The 26,600-nt window shown below is 34.8% G+C and overlaps 1 protein-coding gene and 1 long non-coding RNA gene across 9 annotated transcripts in view; both read right to left on the reverse strand.

Annotated features, from left to right (window-relative positions):
- LOC129049053 (uncharacterized) overlaps nt 1–13,699 on the reverse strand; it is a 48,874-nt gene extending 35,175 nt beyond the window's left edge. For 5 of the 8 annotated variants that reach the window (XM_054526810.2, XM_054526808.2, XM_054526809.2 and 2 more), the window contains exons 1-4: nt 12,851–13,699; nt 11,883–11,978; nt 10,674–10,757; nt 3,122–3,196 (exon numbers count right to left, since the gene is read on the reverse strand). In XM_054526810.2, coding sequence (XP_054382785.1) covers nt 3,122–3,196; nt 10,674–10,757; nt 11,883–11,978; nt 12,851–12,932 — 337 coding nt within the window. In that variant the 5' untranslated portion in view covers nt 12,933–13,699. Of the gene's footprint in view, nt 1–1,790; nt 2,845–3,121; nt 3,197–10,673; nt 10,758–11,882; nt 11,979–12,766 lie in introns of those variants that run through there. The other 3 variants (XM_054526811.2, XR_008511819.2, XR_008511820.1) reach the window with 3 other exon arrangements.
- A 7,026-nt stretch (nt 13,700–20,725) lies between these two features.
- Nucleotides 20,726–22,234, reverse strand: LOC129049056 (uncharacterized). The gene is made up of 2 exons (XR_008511823.1): nt 22,117–22,234; nt 20,726–20,898 (listed from the first exon to the last, which is right to left on the reverse strand). It is a non-coding gene; the product is annotated as an uncharacterized LOC129049056 (long non-coding RNA).
- Between the last annotated feature and the right edge of the window lie 4,366 nt (nt 22,235–26,600).

The raw sequence follows: 26,600 nt of genomic DNA on the forward strand, positions 1-26,600 counted from the left end.
AAGCTCTGCCTCCTGGGTTCACACCATTCTCCTGCCTCAGCCTCCTGAGTAGTTGGGACTACAGGCACCTGCCACCACGCCCGGCTATTTTTTTGTTTTTTTTAGTAGAGACAGGGTTTCACCGTGTTAGCCAGGATGGTCTCGATCTCCTGACCTTGTGATCCGCCCGTCTCTGCCTCCCAAAGTGCTGGGATTACAGGGGTGAGCCACCGCGCCCCGCTGAGATCATTTTCTTAAATCAAAAGAATATTCTGGGCCAGGCGCGGTGGCTCACGCCTGTAATCCCAGCACTTTGGGAGGTCTAGGCAGACGAATCACCTGAAGTTAGGAGTTTGAGATTAGCCTGGCCAACATGGTGAAACTCCATCTTTACTAGAAATACAAAAATTAGCCAGGCGTGGTGGCACATGCCTGTAATCCCAGATACTTGGGAGGCTGAGGCAGGAGAATTGCTTGAACCCAGGAGGCGGAGGTTGCAGTGAGCTGAGTTCATGCTACCGCACTCTAGCCTGGGCGACAGAGTGAGACTCCATCAAAAAAAAAAAAAAAAAAAAAAGGATATTCTTCTAGTATACTTTCTTAATACAGATATAAAGATATAATAAATTGTTTTTGCTCTACTTAAATGGTCTTTCTTTTACCTATGGAGTATAACTAGATGCTGATATCATTTCCATCTGATTAGATAATCGCCTCTGAGAATAGAATTTTAGTATGGCAGTTGTCAATCAGTAATCGTATAGCCTTCATTTTCCTTTTCTTTTTATAGGTTAGCTTCCATTATAATTGTTGCTCCTTTGAAAGTAAACTTTGCTTCTCTTCCTACCTTTAGGTTTCTGTTTGTCTTTTTTTTCAACAGTTACATATGATATACCTAACTTGTCATTTTATTCACTCTACTGGAGTTCATAAGCCTTTGATAGTATGTAGTTTGATATTTTCTATCAGTTGTGGACAATTCAGATATTATCTCTTCTACTCTAGGTTATGGGGAAATTGTGATTTATAAAAACAAATTTTAGGCCAGGCATGGTGGCTCACGCCTGTAATCCCAGCACTTTGGGAGTCCAAGGCGGGTGGGTCACAAGGTCAGGCGTTCGAGACCAGCCTGACCAACATGGTGAAACCCCATCTCTACTAAAAATACAAAAAAAATTGGGCTGGGCACAGTGGCTCACGCCTGTACTTCCAGTACTTTGGGAGGTGGAGGTGGGTGGATCACGAGGTCAGGAGATCGAGACCTTCCTCCCTAATATGGTGAAATCCCATCTCTACTAAAAAATACAAAAAAATTAGCCGGGCGTGGTGGGCACCTGTAATCCCAGCTGCTCAGGCGGCTGAGGCAGGAGAATGGCATGAACCCGGGAGGTGGAGCTTGCAGTGAGCTGAGATTGCGCCACTGCACTCCAGCCTGGGAGACAGAGAATCCGTCACAAAAAACAACGACAACAAAAAACCAAAAAAAAAAAAAAGACAAATTTTGAGGTAATAGACCATTAGGAGCGATTGCCTTAGCAAATTCATTGCTCTTTATGTGCATTTTTTGCTTGCTTTTGTTGGAAGAGCTCATTGCTGATGTGTATATATAAGTTCACTTTGAAGCACCATATGTAGATGAGATGAGAGTAATGCAATTGGAAGAGACTTTCTGGTGTGCTCTGTTGAAAGTTATTCAAAGTGAAGTCTAGCTCAGTAGGGAAGGATGTTGCAATTATGAAGAGTGACTTCTAAGAATGCTGTATGGAAATTTTCAGCATATATGCCATAAATTTACCATCATTGATCTGAATTGAAGTCTTTATTAAAGGCAATAACAGAACTTCAATATAATGAAAAAGAAGAAAAAATATAGAAGTAATAGTCACATAGTAGAGGAGAACTAAAATATAAAAGACATCTATATTCTTTAGGCTTGCTAGGATCTACTGGGGGGAAACATTACTTCTGTTAATGTCTTTTATTCACATTCCAAACAATAATTAATATCAAAATAGTCCTTATGAAGAGCTATTATTCTTTTTCTCACTGTTCTTCTTTAGAAGATACATCCAGGGTAGAAAAATGTAAATCTGCTTGTATAAGCAGCTCTGACTATTTACAAAGAAGCAATATTCTTACAATTTGATTCATTATGATTTTTTGTTCTGAGGTCAGCAAAGCATAGCATAATGACTATGTTCCTGATCTTTAGAGTTAGACTCTTCTGGCTTAAATCATAGTTTAAGCTTCTAATTCTTACTATTTCTGATACTCAGAAAAAAAGTATCATTCTCTCTGGGTCTTGGTTTTCTTATGAATACAACAATGGCAATGATAATACTTGTATCATAAGATTACTGGGAAAATACATGAGTTAATGCCCACAATCATTGATGTAGTACCAGGAAAATTTGAAGCAATCAACAAATATTAGCTCTTTTATAGTTGCCGCTTGTGACCAGATTCCCTTTAGTTTCTATGTCTATGTGATTTTTTCCCCCCATTATTAGCCAACATTTGAAGTTTCTTATATTTGTATTTACTTCTGTATGCAAATATATTTAAAATCTAAGATCATTTTATGGCCATATTTTTATCTTTTGAGTTTGATTGAGATGTCTCCAATTCATAAAATGTTGAGTTTAGCATGCTTAAATGAACACAATATGTTAAATATTCTCTATTTATAATTATCTGATGTGTAAGAAAATGTAAGAATGAATATCACATTATACACTTCCAATTCTTCATTATTGGTCTTGATGGGACTGGAGCTCAATGCTTCAGAACAAATTTCCTTGATGCCAAGATTTTATTTTCAGTAGATATAAATATGTCAGTTTTCTTCAGAGGAAGACCAATTACCTTGACAAACAAAAAGTACATGCTAGAAGATAACTTTGTCACCTACGGTCATTCAGTGAATTATAATTTTTGCATTATTGTTTTCAATTGTCCTCCCTAACTTCAAGAGAAGTCTTGATATACCAGACTTTTTCTGACAAGTACACCATTGTTAACTAACTTTGGTCTTATATTTACAAAGTGAATATTTACTTAATACATATTTACAAAATACATCTAGATTTAAACAGCTTATGTGTGGTAGATACCAACATTCCCCTTGTAAACCAATACTTACCTTTGTTTTGTGATATTATGTTGCAATGTGCAGTCTCAATGGTTGCCGTATTCAGGATCTCTTCAAGACAATGAACTGAAATTCACAATATTTCCAAAAGTAAATACTGTTATCACTTTCAAACATTTGGGATGACAAATAAAACAGATATCCAAAATTTCTTAAACACAATTTATGCATTCATTGTTTTAATTGAATGAAGAACAAATTGTAAATTATCATTTGCAATTTATATTAAGGTATGATCTTTTACTTATGAAATATATTTATGAGTCAATGACTGGTGATTTAATAAGCACATGTTTGTATATATGATTGATGTTATTCTAAGCTGTTATTAGTTAACCCAGACAGTCAGGAAAAAACAACCTATGCTATTTTTGCAGCAAACACCTTAGACGTAGCGTATGTCTAATCAGTCACAAAGTACTGTTTATCATGACAATGCTTCATGTATCTGTTTCCTTCTTCACAGTAACATAGTTTTTTCCTACTCAGATTGTCATTATTTTTATGCTGAGCTATTTTATTATACAAACTCTCTTTCTCCAGTTTTCACTTTCCAATATTTTCCACAAATTGCCTCCAGAGTAAACACCCCAAAGCATACCTTGAATAATCGTACCCTTTCAATCATCTTCAGAGGCTATGAATTATTTATATGCTAAAATTCTAATTCATTAACATTAAAATTATACAAAATTGTACCATTTACACAATTGTACTTTTTTATCAGTTATATTTCTAACTACCTTCATATAGGAAATCTTTAAACTACATGATTTTGCATTGATATGTTTTATAATATTTTTACAAATCTGGCACTAGAGATGGCACAATTTGAATTTTTAAAATAAGAATGAATATCCCTAATTGGAATTAATTTAAGTCTTAATGGTCCGTGGTCACGTATAAAAGATTTGGGAGACTTGACATGAATTGTAGAAGAAATCTGTCTGCATTTCTGCTTTACTAAGATCAGATCAGATCCCTGTCCAGTAACAAAATCTTATAATATTTTACCCACAAGGTTTCAGTTTAGTCCTGTACAAACTCACGTCCCCATGATTTTAAGTTATCTGAACCATGTTATTCCAGCCTGAGTATCAGATGCATTACTAGACTAATGGAAATAAATGTCATAAGCATTGCTGAATCGTTCCCTCACCAGACCCAGAGTATTGAGGTTGAGTATTTTTCTTATGATGATTTAATGGAAAAAGAAGAAAATATTGTCACCAGTTTTCCATTTGCTCAAATTTGCAATTTTCCATTTTGTTCCCAAATTGGGTTAGTCCGTATTTTAAATATATTCTCACAGGATGGATATGGCTACTCATGGACATGATCTTAGTTGGACCTGAAACAACCACTTCCCTATCTTGTTCAAAATGAACTAATGAGAAACCAAATAATCAAGCTAAGTCTTAAGGCATCACTGCATAAGCAAGCCATGCATGAATTATTTTTCTACCCAAGAATATTCTTGTTTATTTAGCATTTCCTCCTCTATTTCTGTCATATATTTAATTATTTCTGGTTCATTTATGCTAAGCCCTTATTATCCACTGAAGGTTTTCCTTCTAATTGGTAATTCCCAGGTAGGATTAGCTTATTTGATGCAGGGAACTACTTCTAATGGTTCAACTGCTTCTCTCCTCCCTTTTGGTAATTAGGACAAAGTTTGATAATAGTAAAACAGAGGGAAAAGCTTCTGTTTATCAGGATATTTTACCAATTTATATTTTATTTCATTTAAAAGTAAGTATTCACTACACTTAAACTATGCTAGTGTTCTCAAACATTACCAAGGTGTAATTATCAAAGTAGTATGTCCAATTGCTACAAAACACAGCTTCGCTCTAGCAATGAAATAGTCTTCTATATGGAGTGGTAATTCATTTTATCGAATTGTATTATTTTCCAGCTTTATTTAAGTATGACTGACAAAAATTGTGTATATTTAGGGTGTACAATGTGGTATTTTGGTGTAAGTAAACCTGTATAATAATTCCCACAAGCAACTTAATATGTCCATCGCCTCACATAGTTACCTTGTGTGTGTGTGTGTGTGTGTAGCGAGAACACTTAAGATCTACTCTCAGCTAATTTCAAGAGTCCAATACATTATTGTTAACTATAATTACCGTGGTGAACATTAAATCTCTAGACTTTATTTATCTTTTAACTGAAAGTTTGTATCCTTTGACCAATATCTTTCCATTTCATCTACTGCCTAGACTGGAAACCACCATTCTACTCTCTGTTTCTCTAAGTTCAACTTAAAAAAAAAGATTCCACATATAAGTGATATCATGCAATATTTTCTGTGTCTGGCTTATTTCACTAAGCATAATGTCTTCCAAGTTCATCCATGTTTTCAAAATGGCAAGATTTCCTTTTTTTAAGGCTGAATAATACCCTCTCTCTATATATGTGCACACACATGCAAACACACACACACACACGTATTTACTTATATTTTATCTGTTATTTTTAGCACCATAATCTACCTAAAAATTATTTTTTACTTTTAAAAAATATTTTTCAAAATCTATTGTTAAATATGTCATTTTGAAGAACCTATTGTATCATATTATATATAGACATACACATATATATGCACACATTATTTGTACACAGAGACATATGACTTTATTATTAGACTCCTTCCTTTTATTTTGATATATTTACTTTATAAGCTTATCATGTGAAATTACTCACACCCTTATTTCTAGAAGGGCTACATCTCTACCTCTCTTGTTAATATATTTCAACATATATATATATATGGGCTGAAACAGCACAACATCATTACAGAGGACTATCCATTAGAATCTTAGGCCATATGGTGGGGCGTGATGGCTCACGCCTGTAATCCCAGCACTTTGGGAGGCCGAGGCGGGTGTATCACCTGAAGTCAGGAGTTTGAGACCAGTCTGGCCAACATGGTGAAACCCTGTGTATATTAAAAATACAAAAATTAGCCAGGCATGGTGGCACGCACCTGTAAGCCCAGCTACTCGGGAGGCTGAGGCAGGAGAATCACTTGAACTCAGAAGGCGGAGGTTGCAATGAGCCAAGATCATGCCACTGCACTCTAGCCTGGGTGACAGAGCGAGACTCCCTCTCAAAAAAAAAAAAAAGAAAAGATTCTTAGGCCTAGGCCATACCGCTACATCTGATATTTACTACCTTGTGTCTGACACGTCCCTGTACAGCTTCTTCATTTATGGAGCATAATTTCCTCTTTCAATTATTTTCTCTTTTAAACAAGTAACATATGAATTTACTTTACAAAAGAAACTGAATATATACTGTAAAAAGTGAAAAACACCTCCCTTCATTGTTCCTCTGACACTATTTACATCAGCAAAAAAAAAAAAAAATCACTGTAAAATGCTGTGTATATATATTTTTTGGCCGTTTTCAATTTTTTTGCATGCTTATGAATAAATTTACTTCTTTCTTGTTTCCATAGCAACAGATTATTGATTGCTTTCATACTAACCCTTGCTTCCACATTAATAGATTATTGCATGTCTTTCTGACTTAATTGGGTAAATTTATACATGTGTATGTGTTTGTATGTGTACATACATACTTTTTTCTTTTCTTATTTTTAAAGTATAAGTAAATGTAAAATATAAGTAAAATATAACTTGACAGTTTCACACATCAAATTTGTATGAGAGGGTCCATTCTCCACACATTCACCTATGAGGAAAAGTATTATTTTTGTCAATTCAATGGGCAAAAGATGTATTTTAAAATTCATTCTCATTTCCATGATTACCTTTGAAGTTGGACATTTTTCCTACTTATGTAACCTTGGCTCATCTTTTAAAAAAATTCTTTGTATTTATTTGACTATTATACTTTTGATAATATTATATGGATTTGAATATGTATTCAAACTGTTTCAACTATTTTTTCCTGGTCTGTTATTTTTAACACTATAATCTACCTAGAAATTCTTTTTTAGTTTTTATATTCTTAAAAAAATTATTTTTCCATACCTATTGTTAGATATCTGTCATTTTGAAGAGCCTACTGTATCTTATATATATGCATACACATATATATGCACACATTATTTGCACACAGGTGCATATGACTTTATTATACATTATTTGTACCTATTTGCATATGACTTTATTATACATTATTTGTACCTATTTGCATATGACTAATAATAATTTTATTTTGATACATTTACTTTATAAAAGTATCATGTGAAATCACTTATAGCCTTATTTCTAGAAAGGCTAGATCCTTACATCTTGTGTTAATGTATTTCAATATGTATTAATCTCATAAAATTTTACTTTTATGTATAGTTTACAATGAACCGATTTATCATGAAAATACACTTGCATTGAAATTACATAACTGCTGAATGAATTTAGAACAGTATTATCATCTCAGTGTTCATCTTCCCACCAAGGTACATTTAATATATATTCAATTTATAATAATGTCTTCACTAATGACTTTCTTTATGCCTTTTAATAAAGTATCATAGTCTCATATATAGGCCATATGCATTATTAGGTATATCAGTTTATTTAATTAAAAAATTTCACTGTATGAACGACAGCAGATCATATTAACAATTACTCTGGGACAACAGGCATAAATCAGGATTTCTCTGGGAAAATTTGTGTGAATTGTAATTGCTCAATATTTACCATGTGTCAACATACTGTTCAAAAGCAGAAGATAAAATGTTGAGCAAATAAAGACAAAGGCTCTGTTCTCATGAAGATAATCTAGCAGAAGTCAGCCATTGAGTACATAATCCTAGAAATAATTATACACATGAGACTGGAAAATGCTACAAATGACTGATACATAAGATATCATAACAGAGTAAAAGAATAGCAGTCTGTGCACATGCTCTGTGGCAAGAAGGATCGTGGCTAAAGTTACAGTTCACACAAATTTTCCCAGAGAAATCCTGATTTATGCCTGTTGTCCCAGAGTGATTGTTAATATGGTCTGCTGTCATTCTTATGGTTATCCTTGTTTGCACAATAGTTATGCAGTCACACTAACCATGTTACATTCAATGGACTAAAAGACAACAACTGTGGTTGGAGGCTAGCTCGGGAGAAAGGGTGTGCTTCTAGCTGGGGAAGGGAGCCGTGGACCAAGTATGGAAGGGCCTTGTAAACCATGTTCAGGCTTTTAAAATTTACACTGAATCTACAGTGTTAAGAAACTAATTGGTAAAGGTAAGTGAGTTTATAAAATTTGCATTTTGAAGAGACAATTCTGGAAATCGATTAGAAAGAATCAAGGGTAGGCATAGTGATATCACTTGGGGGTTTATGGAGTAGACAGAGAGGGAGATATTGCCTCAGATTAGATGGGTAGGAGTGCAGATGTGGAGAATTACACTGGCTCAGTGAGCCGAGATATTCAGTGGCTGTGAGATAACACAGATGGCCCCTAGCGTCACCTCACTAGACATTTGGTCAACAGATGCAGAGTAAGTTAAAAGTATTAAAGTATGTGATTTTTTTCTTGATCCTAGTAAGGACCAGGGCTGGGAATATAAAGTGTTTGAAAGCAATGTTCCAGGCATTTTTAAAGTTATCTAAGAAGAAATGTCAAATAGGAGGCTTGAAAAGTGGACCTGGAAATTGGATATTAGATCTTGCTGGTATATAAGAAAGCTATTTTAATTTTGGATTGAGTTTACTTATTGAATTGTTCTTTTTAATTTGATTGTTTCTTTCCAGTAGTTTCTTTTTTAACCATCTGGATAAGAAAGCGCATCATCTGCATATAATTGCAGTTGTTAATTTCAATTCCGGTTTATATTATGTCTAACTAGGTTTTCTTACATTGTGGTTTTTCCTTGCTGAAGATGCGCAAAAAAAAGTTGAATACTAATAGTTATAGCAGTCATCCTTGTCTTCCTGATTTTATTGAAAATGATTATAATGATTCACTGTGAAAGATAATATTTGCCGAAGGCTCTTATAAATACTCTTAATCAAGTTAAATATGTTTGTATTTATTTCCTTTTCTCCTATTGAAACATCTCTTGATAAGTGAACGAATTTTTATCCCCAAGTGAAACCAGAATTTTATCATTATAACAGTGATGTATTATGTTGGCTCTTTTATGTAGGATTTTTGTTTTTCTGTTTTTGAGGAATATTGTCCTAAAATATTTTCCTGTATATAGAAATAATCCTAAACTAATTTTACTGATTTTAGGTGGGGTGGGGTGAGAATCTTTCATCCTTTGGTAGATACTGAACAGCTTATCTAGTAGTCATTTTCTGTTATTAAGATATATTTGAGTTCTTTCTTTCTTTCTTTCTTTCTTTCTTTTTTTTTTTTTTTTGAGATGGAGTCTCACTCTGTCACCCTGGCTGGAGTGCAGTGGCGTGATTTTGGCTCACTGCAACCTCCACCTCCCAGGTTCAAGCAATTCTCCTGCCTCAGCCTCCCGAGTAGCTGGGATTACAGGCAGCCGCCACCACGCCCAGCTACTTTTTCTATTTTTAGTAGAGACAGGATTTCACCATATTGGCCAGACTGGTCTTGATCTCCTGACCTCAGGTGATCTTCCTGCCTTGGCCTCCCAAAGTGCTGGGATTGCAGGCGTGAGCCACCACGCTCAGCCTCAAATTCATTCTTTAAAAATTATCAGCCAGGTATCTATTTGGAGGCACATCTTTGATTAGCTTAATTATTTTTTCTGCAGTATGTAGTAATATTTATTCAAATTGTCTCTTTTTTCCCGAGTCATTTTATCATAGTATGTATCTTCGTAGGAAATCATACATTTCAAAAAAGTTTATGTTTGTTACTAAAAGTTACATATTCTTTTCTATACTAAAATAGTTCACTTTGAGATTAGAATTGCTTTATTATCTATTTATGCGTCCATATGTTTTGGGTTGTTTTTCTTTTTTTAATGAATCAATTTCATCTTAACTTTCTATATTAAAAGAACTTCATGTTTCTAGTTTTCTTATAGTATGGAGTATTTGATAAATTTATTATTTTAAAAGATTATATGTTTTATAATATTAAGACAAACTTAGTGCAAGCAATATGCAGACTCAGTTTGATATCTTGGTCATTTTCTTTCATTTTTTGATGATTCTGTACCCACCATCTTCTATTGCCTCTATTAAATTGCTCTTTCAAATGATCTGAACTTAATGCCATAATAAGTTAACTTTTAACTGCCAAACCAGTAACATCTATAAACATTTTCACATTTTATTACATCTCACAGCTTGTGAATCTAATGTCAATAACAATATAATAAAATATAGAATACTGGCACTATTTTCCGTTTCTATCAAAATACTCAGCTATCCACTAACATCTTCTGATGAGGACACCAGGGCCTATGCCATTGCTGATAACTCAAAAAAATGAATTGATAAAATTACTCGTATATAATTAAAATAATAAATGAGAAAAATATCTTGATGAAGACCTTAGAACCAAATTTAAAGGCTATTTAAAATTATATTTTAGTAATTAAAAAATTAATGAAATTGCTTTAAAAAATACTTACTCTTAGCTACCATAGCTGCAACTATTACCAGAGCGATTAAATAAAGGAAGGCAAATATCACAGCAGCAATGCACCACGGAGACACTGTTCAAAAAGAGAGAAGCTGGCTAACGTAATCAATGGAAACCACATTTGGGAGTTGATACTAAAAAGAACTTTCACCAAGAATATTTAACCCACTTGAATTGGTCTAAAACGTAAGCTCATGGGAGCACTGTGCTGTGGGAAAACATACCTCAGCCTGTGGGGAGTAATTCTAAAAATTATTTTGCAGATTTAGATGCATCCTGGGAAGATATTAACATTTTGATGTAGATATGAGCTGTTTATGAACTAACAAGTTGCCCTAGTAAAGAACTCTTCCAAAGGCTACGAAAGAGCACTTCAGAAGTCCTACTGTGGATTTAGTTCATTTCCCTCTCGTAATTTTTTTTTTTTTTTTTTTGAGACAGAGTCTCGCTCTCTCGCCCAGGCTGGAGTGCAGTGGAGCAATCTTGGCTCATTGCAACCTCTGCCTCCCAGTTTCAAGTGATTCTCCTGCCTCAGCCTCCTGAGTAGCTGAGATTACAAGTGCATACCACCATGCCCGGCTGATTTTTGTATTTTTAGTAGAGACGAGGTTTCACCATGTTGGCCAGGCTGGTCTCGAACTCCTGACTTCAGGTGATCCGCCTGCCTTGGTCTCCCAAAGAGCTGGGATTAGAGGCGTGAGCCACCGCAGCTGCCCCCCACCCAGTTTTTTGTTTTTTTTTTTAACTATATCTTTCATCTTTGTAATAGAACTAGTTTAAGAACAAAACTCCAACTTTTGCTGTTGGCCAGACAGGTATTCTGTGACCGTTTTGATAAAAGTTAATTCATCATGTTCATCATGAGGTATCTCACATCCTCTATTTGTAGAAATACTGAAGCACTAAAAAGACATTTAACTTTTTCAAAATTAAAATATCAAACCAGGAAACTGTGTATGAAACATTCTTTTTCCAAGATCTTGGTATACCATTCTAAGTCATCGCGGCCATTGCTGCCTCGTTGACCATTCTCATTTGCTCTTAACAGAGCACTGTAGGTTACTATGACCTATTAAAAAGTGTAGGGACAAGAAATAAATCCTGATTCAAACATTAGCCCTATAATATTTGTTTTCATGATTAGTTCATTAAAATATTTAAGCCAAAAAGTGAATCTAGAGTTTTAAGTGGTTTTTACCTTTTGTTTTCAAAGTTTTAGTTATTTTTCCGTTCTGGATATTTGAAGAACAATGAACTTTGAGGTCTGAGTATATTATACTTTCCTCAGAAAACTCTAAAAAAGATAAAAAAAATGCATCCAATAACTATAATCCAGATATATGTATATACACATACTTATACGATACATAAACATATGATTAAATGGCATATTATATGTGATACAAATTGTCACATTTTATAATCATAGGAGAGTTTTAAAATTGGCTCCATTTTTTTTTGCTTTGTGAAATGTGGTAAATTCTTACTCTTTTAAAAAAATTCTTCGTTCCTTGTCTATAATATACAGGTAACAATACAATAATCATTTATAGATATATTGTAGAGATTAAGTTAATGTATATAAAGTCGATAGCATAGTGCTTGAAACGTATTAACCACTCAATATGTGTTTTTCTTTAGTAGTAGTAATAATACCAGTGATGTGGAATAGTAATTGTAAGAATATAATGGGCATTAGCATCTGCAGTAAAATTGGAAATAGAAGCAAGAGTAGAAATATTCAAATTAATTTAAATGCCTATTTCTGCCTCTTCTTATAGTTGAATTTAATCCTAATGAAAGGAACATGAAAAGCCATTATCTAATTCGCACTAAATAAATTCTTTCCACAGCATATTGCAGGTATTCCTTCAGTACAAGTGAAGCAGAACTCATAGACACCAAAAGTCAATGACATTCACCAAAAGTCAATAACATTCCCCTAAATAATATTAAACCTAGTGCAATTGTAAATATTTACTTACTAAACTATAATTTTCTGAGATTTAAGTCCCCTTTAATTAGAAAATCTTAAACTCATTTATAAAGACAAAAGATTTTCAAATCCTCCTCTAAAAGTACCTGGTTATGAAGTCGTTATTTTTAATACTATTTTCTCATCAAAAGAAGAGATGATTTAGCAATAACAGCAGAATCTGGTTTTACCCGTATTTATTTCATGAAATGCTGCTGGCGAAGGATGAAGATCAGGAGAGAGCCTGGACAGTGCTGATGTCTCTGGTTCCATTGTTCAGATTAAATTGTAAGGGCCAATAAGCACAGGGTCAGAATGAGATGGGACCAAGGCAACAGAAGTCTTAATATTGTGACGTCAGAGAGGATGTTTACAGTAAGGCTAATATGTAAACTATGTTTTTGACTTAAGAAAATTAAAGATAGTGTACTCTTACAAATTAAATTTGTTTTTTCTTTTATGTATGATGAACCACTTTTTTATTTCTAAAGATAAAATTTTAAATTTTAACCATAAAGATTTCCTCTTTGCCTTAATTGCTATTTTTTTAAAATGAGAAAACAATAGACTAAATAATGTAATATAAATAAATGACATTGCATTTGAATGATTGTAACAGATACTGATTTTCAGAAATACCTTTTTTGTGATTGTAAATATTTATGCTCATTGTAAATGATTCAGTTGAACACAACATACAACCCTATTCCCTCGATATAATCTCTAACATAATTATTCATAGCTTTATCTAATTTTTCAAATGACCAATGGATGTTTCACTTTAAAAAGTAAATTAACTGTTAAATTAAATAATGAAAACAATTATTACTTATTTCTATAATAAAATTTATACAGTCATTAAACATAGATGAGATAGCTTTTCGGGTATTTATGTGGATAATCTTCCATGATACATTAAGTGGAAAAAAGTAAAATTATTACATAATATAACTTTATATTTTATTAGAAAGAATTCTATAATTATATATGTGTTTGTAATAGAATAAGATTATGTGTCTGACCTGAAAAGATTATAATGTAATAATATTTTGGTCATTAACTTGTTAAATTTGTATTTTTCATATGTGGTTTTCTATTTTTGTGTTACTGTTTCTGATGAGCATAATTTGTTTTTATCATTGAAAGGACTGAAGTGTGCATATGTGAAATTTCTTTTATAGTCTAATGTGTGCTCCGAGACATACACACCACAGTAACCACAGGTCAACTACCCTCTCCTTTGATGGATAGAAATAAACTTCATAACAAAAGCATATAATTTCATTGGCAGACTATGGAGCATTGTTGGGTCTTAAGTTGTTTTGGAAGAGTGCAAAGATGATGATCAGCTTCAGATATTAATAATTCACATATACATGGATTAAATTCTAAAGTGAGTAGTAAAATGATGAAAGTATAATTTCAAAAATTACAGAAAAAAATAGATTGAGAAAAATAAGTACATTCAAAAGAAGTTATAAAGGTGGGTGGAGTGGGGGAGAGATGTAAGATCAGGCAAGGACAAGTAGAAAGCATAAATTTATGTAAATTATAAAAAATCAGACATATCAAAAGTAAAGGTAAACTCTGTAAATGTTCCAGGAAAAAAAATTAAAAATTATCACAATGGGTTCTTAAAAATTTTTAAATGTTGGCCGGGCGTGGTGGCTCATGCTTGTAATCCCAGCACTTTGGGAGGCCAAGGCAGGTGGATCATCTGAGGTCAAGAGTTCAAGACCAGTCTGACCAACGTGGTGAAACCTCATCTCTACTAAAAACACAAAATTAGCTGGGGGTGGTGGTGCATGCCTTTAATCCCAGCTACTCAGGAGGCTGAGGCAGGAGAATCACTTGAACCCGGGAGGCGGAGGTTGTAGTGAGCTGAGATCGCGCCATTGCACTCCAGCCTGGGTGACAGATTGAAACTCCATTTAAAAAAAATTTTTCTTTTAAATGTTACAGGTTATTTACAAAAATGACATCTAGTAGATAATGATGTGAAATGGTTGAAAATAGATCAACATTTATATAATGCAAACATTAATCAAACTAAATTATCATAGCTCCTGATACCTGACAAAACACACTTTAAGGAAAAATGTAGTAAGAACATGGGTCTTTTAATAATAATAAAAGTTTCAATTCAACAGTAGTATATCACAATTTTAATATAACCCTTTAACACAATTAGATTAAATTGTGCTACCTGGAGGCATTTGTCTAAACTGCCATATGTTTAATTTCTTTTTCATGCTGTCTTTTTGTCTCTATGGGCTGTGATTTGAAAAATGAGTTCAGAAATGTCATTCAATTCATTAATTCTCTCTTCATCTGTGTCTAAGTAGACATTAAATGTATCCAATATATTATTTTGTCTTTCAAAAAATTATATTTAGTTCTTTTACAAATCCATACATTTATGTATTTTAGAGTTTTTTGTTTTCTAAACACATTTCCAAATTTGTCTTATGTTCCCTTAACTATGGTAAATATAATTAATTTATACCATGTGTCTGATTATTGACATAATGGTTGTTTTGTATCTTTTCCTTTTTTTTTTTTTTGGAGATGGAGTCTTGCTCTGTCACCCAGGCTGGAGTGCAATGGTGTGATCTCGACTCACTGCAACCTCCACCTCCCAGGTTCAAGTGATTCTCTGCCTCAGCCTCCTGAGTAGCTGGGATTACAGGCGCCTGCCACCATACCCAGCTAATTTTTGTATTTTTAGTAGAGATGGGGTTTCACCATGTTGTTCAGGCTGGTCTCCAGCTCCTGAACTCAGGTGATCTGCCTGCCTCAGCCTCCCAAAATGCTGAGATTACAGGCGTGAGCCACCGTGCCTAGCTGTTATTTTGTATCTTCTGTCTTTTTTGTTCCTAATGTTTCTTTTTAAGGTACTTTGCTTATGTGCTTAGTTTTTTATTTGCTTCTAGCTCTGAGTGTCTCATCTTTCTCACTAATTTATTCATGGTAAATCAGTAAGCCTGGGATGAAATCGGTTGTTCTAGAGAACATTACAAATTAAGTTTGTATTTTTTCCTGCTAGGTGACAGGAAATATTACTAATTTAGACTATTTTAAAATGAAATCTTGACCTGCTGATCTTTTTAACCGGTGGTGGTGTTAATGCAACCTGCAAATCCACATGATGTCTGCCTCCAGAGATACGATTTCAGGAAGAAAATGTTCCTTTCAGCCATCAGGGGGAAGCTGATTTAGTTTAAGTTTACCTTATCCGAAGCATGTAGTTAGGGTTAGGTGTTGCGGGAATTGTTGAGTTACTTGAGAAACCAAGTATTCAAAGTTCACAGTTACAGTGGAATGTTATTTTAGTCATACCTCTAATATCAAGTGAGATAATATGCAAAACTCATTTGTATATCCTCCATTCTTTTTAAGATAAACTTTTATGATAATAAAAATTACCAATTAGATAAAGAAATCAATTAATATCTTTCCCTCTGAAATATGACAAACATACAGGAAAGGACAGAAAACATATATGTAGAGATTAATGAATAATAATAAAAGTTAAGTAAAGATAGATATTACCACACCCCAGAGTGTTTCCTGCATTGATCCTCCTTAATTACAATGCTTCCTCCTAGAATTAACCGTTCTTCTGATTTTCTTGCTTCTTATGCAAATATTCTTAGTAGCTTTTTTGCTTATTTTAATTTTGTGTGAATAGAATGAAACTGTACTTTTTTTTGCATTGTTTTATTCTGTATTTATTAGAGTTATCTGTGTTGCTGTGGACAGCTGTAGTTTACTTGTGTATGTAATTTTTTTGTATGATATACTCTCAATCAGTTTACTTACTGTACCTTTGATGGACATTTAATTGCTTTCTTTTCAAGACTATTATAAATAATGTTGGCTTGGATGTTCTCTGTATTTCATAAATTATCACTTCACTACACTTGTAATCTATATTTAAAATTGTAATATGTTTTCTGTTCTTGTGCTTTGTTTGTTTGGATATTTAGTGACTAGGTGGGTATATGGGTATAAATGGTTATAAATTTCTCTAGGGTAGCCTTTGACATTTTCTGTTTATCACAGACTTTTAGTCTCTTTATCCTTTTGGCCTTTGCTCACTTCCTGTAAGAGAGATGGTTTAAGGGCAGTGATCAAAATTTGAAAATAACGACAAAACATCTTGGTATTGAGAATAAGAAATTTTTTTTTCTTGTTTTCTTTTGAGACAGAGTTTCGCTCTTGTTGCCCAGGCTGGAGTGCAATGGCATGATCTCTGCTCACTGCAACCTCCCACTCCCAGGTTCAAGCGATTCTCCTGTCTCAGCCTCCCGAGTAGCTGGGATTACAGGCAAGTGCCACCATAAAATTTGACAAAAAAAAAGGAAAATAATGATCAATTTCCAGTGATAATCAAGGTGAAATTTGAGAGCCTGATATGAATTAGCACCAGGCAGTTTGACCTCTATCATCAGAATATGCAATCTGGATACAGAAAAAGAGAAGATGATGTTCCTTTTTAAAAAGTTTAATTATTTTTTTCTGCATACTTAGTGACAAGAGAAGATGAAATTTAATTTAGCTGCATGCCACAGTTAATTAGGCATATGTAATGGAAAATAAGAAATAGGTGGAAACAAAATCATTCAGGTGACTCACCATTAAGTCTAGTTTTGTGTGGTTAGGGCATGGCAGCTGCAACAAATGAGATAATAAAAGTCAAGCCTGAAGAAGAAATTAAGCAGAATGAATGAAATAAATACAAAGGCAAATGTTGGCCTCACAGAGTTTTTTTTTTTAGATATTTGATGTTCCAAAGGTAGAGGTGAGTTTCTGATCTATCTCCAACATGCACTGTACATGGAACTGTAGACTCACTAAGACTCACCCATTTAACTGTATCCCCACTACTGGCTCTAATTCTTGCATGAAATATTTAGACCTTTAATACATTCACTGAGATAAGAAAGGCAAGGAGGAAGTGGAAAAGGGAAAAATATAAACAAATGTTATTAACTCCCTATTTGATAGTCATTTTAATTTTTATTATAGGGGAGAACTTAGTCCCTAAATAAATCAATTGTTATTTTGGTTTTGGACAGGTGGTGCTGTTTTTTACTGAGTTTATTATTATTTTCCCACTTCATATGGAAAAGAATGAAGGATAGTAGAATTTGGAAGCTGAATTTGTGAATTTGGGACTCAGTTCTGCCATTAATTGATCATGTTATGATATGCAAACAGCCTATATAAAAATGATTTTTTTACTTCACTTATTTCTTTTCTAAAATTGTATAAAAATATTTCACAGGTGATTCTGAGAATCATGATTAAAATGTATTTGAATACAATCTTAACTGTAATATACTATTTAGAAATTATATATTTTTATTTATTTTATGATTTTACTTCAATTAGTCCCTCTGATTTTTAAAAATTAATAGACTTTATGTTTTAGAAAGTTTTAGGTTACAGAAAATATGGATCAGTTAGTGCAGACTCAATCAATAGATTCCAGCTGGTCTCATTAGAGAATGTGGATATCTGTATTTTACATGTACATCTGTGATTCCTTTCAGGTTAAATTTTGTGAAAGGTTTAAAGTCTGTGCACTATCTGATCTCTACCAGTGCTGCCTGGATTTATCGTTATTCTGGACATGACAACACAGCGACCGTCATAGACTGGCACAGAGTGAAGGACTATTTCTGATGCAGAGGCTTCCACTGCATGCCAGACTTGTGGCTCCTGCCTAAGATGATCCTATTGTTTTCTGGAGGAAGAGACCACATTGCACAGGGCATTATTGCCCCTACTCACTTTTGGCAGATTAACTAAAATGGATATTTGACCCTCTCTTGTAGCTATCAGTTGAGCCTCACTCTGTGTGCGCTTTCCTAGGTGATAGTATTACTATTCCAGTCTTATCAGCCAAATCAAGCCATTCCGTTTGACCTGTGAAAATAAACCGTGTCTGGTTTTCAGGTTTCCAAGCCATTTACAGTCTGAAAATTGTGCCTGTCTTATCAAAAAAACCACTTATAAGGCTAATATTTAAAGTATTTGATGGATTTCCATGCTCCCTACCATCTATAGGCTTCTGGTATTGTTAAGCTTTGGTATGGCCTCCTCAAAATTACACAAAAGCAATTTCTGACTCTACCTTCCTCATCTCTTCTTGGTCCACATATTATGAATTCAAGAACAGTCCCTGAACTAGTGCTGTCTTGATTCCTGTTTATTTTCTGACACTATTGCTTAACTTGTGTATGCTATATAAGCTGTGTTTAATGGTAACCATTGATTTAAGAACACTTACTGCTATTTGCAAAGTAAGTCCTTAGTTTTAAATTATATCCTTCCAAAAACTGCCACTTAAGTAAAGTTTTTTGCTACCGATTACTAAGAAAAGGTTGCTTCTTTTAATATGTAGTGAAAATCATGGCTGTTTTTGTTTTGTTTTGTTTTGGTTTTTCCTGTATGAACAACTTTCTTACCTGGGAGAATTAGATATAGCAAATTTGCACAGAGGCATACTCATTCTTAAAGGGAATGTTAAATATGTTAAATGGCTTCTCAGATATGTATGCTATTTTCATTCTGTTTTACAATTCTGTTTTTTTTTTTGTAAGAACATGTTAGCATCAGTTTTTTTGTTTTTTTTTTTAATTTTAGGTTTAGGGGGTACCTGTGCAGGCTTGTTACATGGGTAAATTGAGTATTCTGGGGATTTGGTTTACAGGTTATTTCATTACCCAGGCAATAAGCATAGTACCCAACAGGTAGTTTTTTGATCCTCACCCTCCTTCTACTCTCCACCCTCAAGCAGGTCCTGGTTTCTATTGTTCCCTTCTTTGTGTCCACATGTACTCAACGTTTAGCTCCCACTTATAAGTGAGAACATGCAATATTTGGTTTTCTGTTTCTGTGTTAGTTTGCTTAGGAAAATGTCCTCCAGCTTCATCTATGTTGCTGCAAAAGACATGATCTCGTTCTTTTATATGGCTGCACAATATTCATGGCTGTTTTAGTCACTTACAATTTCAGAAAAATGATTTTTAAAATGGTCTAGCTTCCTGTTTCTCTAATATAAATGCCTGAATGTGTTTTCTGGAAATCTTATTATCAAATCACGTTTTGTTTTTCTAAGCAGAATGAGTTCAAGATTGTAAAGGATTCTGATTTATATAAATAGGCAGTATGACAGGTATTCAGGGGTTTTCTTTATATGTATGCACTTGCCCATCGTTTCTGTTTACAAATTACGTTACCTAAATACATCCAATTGAGACAATATCTCAAAGAATGCATGTTGAGAACATGATTATAATACTTACATAATCATATGTATAACTTGTATCAATAATTTTTCCATCCTTACATTATTTCTTATTCTCATTACATCAAAATTTTTCCTGCCTCATGTTATTTCACATTATTATCTGTCTCTACATTCCTCCCTCTTTCCTCTTCCAACAAAAAATCCTTTCATGATTCTGAAGCTAATGTTGTTACCTGTGGTCCTGCTTGTCCAAATGATAATGACACTAATGTGATAGTTAATAGTGGTCGCCCACATCCAGGCTTGCAAATCTCAGTTTTGATTTCCTTCTCCTCTGTTAAGTGAAACCTACTGCTTCTGGGCCTGATACACAGATTTGACTTTCAATATCTCTTGCAGTAGAATTTTATTATTTTTCATCAGAAATGTCTTTCTCATTTCCCATGACCCAAGTAAGAATTACCAAGAATCATTACAATAACATGGTGGTCTAGGTGCTAAATGTTCTTTCAAGGGCTAGCAACACTGTGGTTGGAAGTGTTCTGTACAGAGGAGCGTACAGTGAAATGATGTGTCAGTCACACTTTTTGCACACCTAGAGTGTATTAACCAGATGCCTGATGTTTAAACGAAAAATAATCACTGGATTAAATGCAGGAGTAAAATCTCTTTTCCTTTCTGAAGAAAAAATTCAACATGGGCTATATCAGAAGAGAGATGGGCCATATCGGAATAAATATTTATTTAATAATTATATGAAAAACATTTAAGTAGCCAATATTCCAGGAAAATATACTGCAGAATACTTAATCAGAACCTTGTTTTTATTTCTTTATTATTAATTGCAAATAGATTTTTTAGCTACCCATAGTCTAGACAATATTGTGTAGGGCAGCAGGATGATGTTCACGCCATGCTCCATCGTTGAGTATCAGAAGATGCCAAGAGTTCAGGACAGATTCTAGCCATTTCCAAGACCTGAAAATGAGGAAGGAGCTAGAGAATTATATAATTTTTCCGCTTTCTCATCCCAGTTTCTCTTCTCCTACCAATGCTTTCCAATGGTTGAAAACTGACAGAAGCCAGAGGGTGAGGAAGACTGTGTGATACAGTTGTCAGAGCTCAGCTGCACAGAATGCAGCAAAAAAGCATGAGAATGGAGGTGAGGTGTGGTTTGAAAAACAGGTGTTGAGAATCCTGCCCCCAGAAGCCTGTGGTGGTAGAGTTGTGAAAGATCCACTGGGAACCCGTTGCACATCCATATAATAAACTATGTGTGAATGTTTCTTGTAGGTAAAAGGTGTCCAAATGAGAGCAGGGAATAACCTGGACTCATCCTAGATCCTATAGTAGGCTGAATAATGGCTCCAAGTATATCCAGGTCATAATCATTGGAAGCTGTGAATGCTACCTTATAGGGCAAGGGATACTTAGGAGAAGTGAGAAGAGATTGAGGATCTTGAGATTGAAGAATTATTTTGGATTATCAAAGTCGGCTTAAAATGTAACCCCAAGTATTCTTATAAAAGGGATGCAGAGGGAGATTTGAGTGCAGAAAAGGAGGAGGCAGTGCAATCATGGGAACAGAAGCTGGAAAGACAAAACCACAAGTGAGGGAATGCTGGAAGACATGAGAAGCTGGATGAGGAGAGGAACAGATTCAGCCCTGCTGTAACCTTGATATTAGCTCCATAAGACTTTTCAGACTCCAACCCTCTAAAACTGTAAGAGAATAATTTTTGTTGTTTTTATCCACTAAATTTGTGCTTATTTGTTACAGCAGCAATAGCATACTAAGACAGTTGCCATGCATGAAGAGTGATAGATGGGATATAGAGCTCTAACAGAAAATATGAGACACCTGGTTTGAGGGTGAGGAAGAATCAAAACCTCACAACACACAAGTGCAGGTTCATTGCCCATGTCAGGAGCTATAGTTGTAGGGCTCCGTAAGGATGTATCCAAGAACTCCCTGAGATTCTCTCCTGAGAAAAAGAGAGAAGTCATCTACACTACCTTTTTCTGTGCTGAGTTTCTCATCTGAGTTCAGTTGGAGCCAAAGGAAAAAGAAAAATTTTAGCTTTGCATAAAATTCAAAAATTTTGTTATTATATAGATTTAGGAATTTGAATTCCTGAAATGACACATTCCTGTGACTGAACATGACTGGGAGACAATTATCTGGGAATTACTTACATAATTGGAGACTCTGGGGAAGCAGGTGAAGAGCAAGACTACATATCCAGTTTAGAGGGAAATTGAGGGAACCCTTGGTTGTAAACTTACACAGGCAGTATTTGAATTATTCTAATTGTTTTGGTTACATAAATAGAATTCTGGAATCTTGAGAAACAATAATTCTCATACAAATGTGGCCTTTTAATCTGAATTCTGTTAAAAATACCAATAACCACTAATCTCTTCTAGTTTTAATCTTCTGGTTTATCATTTTTGTGAATTTGAGAATAAAGTACTCTGATGGTTGTATCACTCTTCTATTCATTATTTTTACAAAAATATAAATATTTGATTTCTCTAACTTTGCCTATAATTTTGTTTGATGTCAGCATTATATAATAAAATACATTCGCCATAAAGTTACAAATATCAAATAAAAACATATATATATATATATATTTTTTTTTTTTGAGACCAAGTTTCGCTCTTATTGCCCAGGCTGGGGTGTAATGGTGTAATCTCGGCTCACCACAACCTCTGCCTCCTGGGTTCAAGTGATTCTCTTGCCTCAGCCTTCCTGAGTAGCTGGGATTACAGGCGTGAACTACCATGCCCGGCTAATTTTGTATTTTTAGTAGAGACGGGGTTTCTCCATGTTGGTCAGGCTGGTCTCAAACTCCTGACCTCAGATGATGTGCCCACCTCAGCCTCCCAAAGTGCTGGGATTACAGGTGTGAGCCACCACGCCTGGCAAATAAAAATATAATTACTATAAAGTTCATATAGAGTATTATGTTTAAAATGGTATGCCACTTTATATTTTGGCTTTAAGTTATTGGTCCTGTGACTAAACTTTGGCTTCTTGCTCTGTTGTAAGAAATATTGTGGAACATACATAATGATGTGGGTACAAAGTTAGAAGATGTGTTCAAGGAAGGCATCCCAAAGGAGGTGTCATTAGAGTAATGTCAAATGAGTGACATTTGACAGTAGAGAGCCTCTAAAATATTTGAGCAAGGAACAGTTCAAATAGTGGACAGTCTCTAAAACACAAGACTGAATGGTTTGTTTGAGAAGTAGCGGAGGGACTGAGCAGAAATAGGTAGAAATAAAGACAGATAAATTGTCGGGGAAACAAGAGTGTAGTAGATATTATTCGAGGTAGGTTAATGTCTTCGTGTATGTCCAGGCAGGAAAACAAATTCTGTGCCAAGTCATTACATAAAGGGAAGTTAACACAGGAGGGTATTTACCAAACAGTTGGAGAAATCTAAGAGTCAATCAGGAGAAAGAAGACAATTCAGATACAGGCAAAACAGAAAGCTGGTATTATTCCCAGAGCTAAAGGAAACAAGGGAGCAGGTGGGTTTACCAGAACCACTTGATGGGGACTGGCACCACAGTGGCTGGTGCCTGCCACGAGGCTGTTGCTATTTGGCAGCAGTTCAAACAACATAGCATGAAGGAAGGACAAAAACACGATTCCACTTGTATGAGGTATCTAAGATAGTCTAATTCATAGAAGCAAGGAGCAGAATAGTGGTTACCAGGGACAGTGAGGAGCGGAAAATGGGGATAAGGTTTTAGTAATGCAAAATGAGTAAGCTCTAGAGATCTGCTGTACAACACTGTGCCTAGACTTAACAATATTGTATTGTACATTTCGAAATTTGTTAATAGAGTAGATCTCATGTTGTATTCCTATCACAATAAAATAAATATTAAAATTAAATAAAACAGACCAGTACATAGCATGTGTGGCCACTACAGGAGATAAAGCCTGAAGCAGAGAGGGGAAAGACAAAATAACAGGCTTCTCCCTTCTTCCTACCTTCCAAATCTCAACCCAGCAACTCCATTGACTGCACCTACCTGGAAGCTGGTTAGCCATGGAGGTGGTGAAACATGTGTTGCAGGAATCAGCACCCCAAGAAACAAGCAGAACAGGGGAAAACCAGGGAGGACAAAGAGAAAAGTGACTGACAGAGTGGAAGAAACCAAATTTATCAATGCATAGAACCATAATATTTTGGGAGAGATACTTCTCATACTCAATCAAAAGTAAGACTTGTTGGCTGGGCATGGTGGCTCACGCCTGTAATCTCAACACTTTGGGAGGCCGAGGTGGGTGGATCACCTGAGGTCAGGAGTTCAAGACCAGCCTGGTCAACATGGTGAAATCTCATCTCTACTAAAAATACCAAAAAAAAAAGCTGGGCATGGTGGTGGGCACTTGTAATCCCAGTTACTCAGGAGGCTGAGGCAGGAGAATCACCTGAACTAGGAGGTGGAGGTTGCAATGAGCCCAGATCGTGCCAGTGCACTCCAGCCTGGGTGACAAGAGCAAAACTCTGTCTCAAAAAACAACAATAACAACAACAACAACAAAAGACTTGTTAACACAATGTTCTGTGAAGAGATTCAACTTATCTTGTCCAATCTATACATAGGTTTACTATAACATGTGTGTAAAATTACTCAGATAAATTATCAGTATGAAACCACATGTGGAGGGGCTCAGTAAGGGGGGAATAGGTGTTTTGAACAAAGAATTGAGTATACTTTAATCCACATACTGACACAGAAGATAAGTCCCCAATTCTTTATCCATAAGGCTAAAAACCAAATCTCTATAAACAAAATGTTTTCATTAGTTTGGTTCCAAAACCTGAACTTAGCTAATCATAGTTTTTGTTTTATACATTTTGCTGTGGAAATGTTAATGTGCTGGGTTATAGGGTGAACCGTCAAATGCCAATGAGGCTGTTAATTCATGTATGTATAAACACATATATTTTAAAATAAAAATTAATAAATTTTAAAATACATTTCTTTCCACAAATTCCAGATAAGAAATTAGGGTCTCTGGGCCAGGCGCAGTGGCTCACGCCTGTAATCCCAGCACTTTGGGAGGCCTGGGTGTAGTGGTGCATGCCTGTAATCCCAGCTACTCGGGAGGGTGAGGCAGGAGAATTGCTTGAACCTGGGAGGCAGAGGTTGCGGTGAGCCGAGATCACGCCATTGCACTCCAGCCTGGGCAACAAGAGTGAAACTCCATCTTAAAAAAAAAAAAAAAAGAAAGAAAGAAATTAGGGTCTCTGTATCCTACACATCATTTAGTTTCCACTTAAAAGTTTTTAGATGTATGGTGAGAGAACTATACATAAAAGAACAATCTATGCCCTATTCCTGTGAGATTTCTCTTCATTATCTGGCTTTACTGATGTTGCCAGTGTACCATGCTAGCAATGTTGCATATTAACCTGGAGTAAAATATCATTTCCGTATTTTCAAAATTCTTTACTACTATTTATAAAATAAATTCTTACCTTTAGATTGTGTTGTTGCTAAAATTGAAATTTAAGTAGAGAGTCGTGTGACCGATAAAAATGGGTTCCTTCTTTTAAAAACAGTCTGTAAAACCATAGCCAGTGAAGTCACGTTTATTCTAGAAATTATTTTTGCCATATGCTAGTTTTCTTTTCCTTTCATGTGAACCATTTTTATGTCTAATCTCAAAAATTTCTGTTATAGTCACCATTCTGTCATGATAAGGGTTCAGAAATAACTCGGGGACAAACCATTCCTTTCTTTAAGCTTCCAATATGAAATAAGTCCTTTGTGTATCAATAGTCACCAGGATAATTTTTCACATGGTATTATTTAACATCTTTCTTCATGGTACCTTAAAGTTGTTTTTTTTGTGTATCTTTACCTGCCCATTATTTCCACCTACAAAACACGCTATCTCTAAGCACATTATCAGAAGAAAATTCCAGTTAAAAATCATCTCATAGAAAATATGACTAGTATTTATAGTCCAATCAATGCTTTATGATTCTTATGTTATTTTTTCTTTGTGATTGACTCTTTCCTATTCCCTCCTCTTAACAGGTAAATATTGTCATAGTTCTAAGTTTAGTAATGTTTCCTATGGTTACACTTGCTGGAATAACAAAAATAGTGCAGTTATAGTGATAGTGATCAGCCACATCCATGCTTGTAAACCTCAGTTCTGGTCTCTTCTCTCCTCCCTAAGCTATGTCTTCTGCTTTATACCCAGGTAAATTGCTTCAACTCCCAATACTGTTTGCAACAGCATCTTATTGTTTTCTCCAGACACGCCATTTCCTCTACCCATTACCCATCCACTTTATCCCCAACATCCTGCGGTCACACCAAGACCAGTGTAGGTGTTAACTGTTATTTTAGGCAGCAGCAACTCTGTGGTTGGAAACATTCTGTACCATATGGTGTGATGTGTCAGCCACACCTGTTACACATAAAGTGTACTGATGACTGAGGTCTCTTAGGGGGCCAGGGTCATATCAGAATCCAGAGATTTCCATGAAAGTTTAAAGTTCAGTCTGCAAACTCACTGTAACTAATAATGAATAGCTTATGTCCTATCTGCCTCAATATGTTTCTTAATGGTTTTGAGCACTAATTAGGTGTTAAATACCCTATATGTTTATACATTAAACCATTCTCAGAACGTATTT

Source organism: Pongo abelii, chromosome 10 (assembly GCF_028885655.2).
Source record: "Pongo abelii isolate AG06213 chromosome 10, NHGRI_mPonAbe1-v2.0_pri, whole genome shotgun sequence".
In the NCBI taxonomy this organism is placed as follows: Eukaryota; Metazoa; Chordata; class Mammalia; order Primates; family Hominidae; genus Pongo; species Pongo abelii.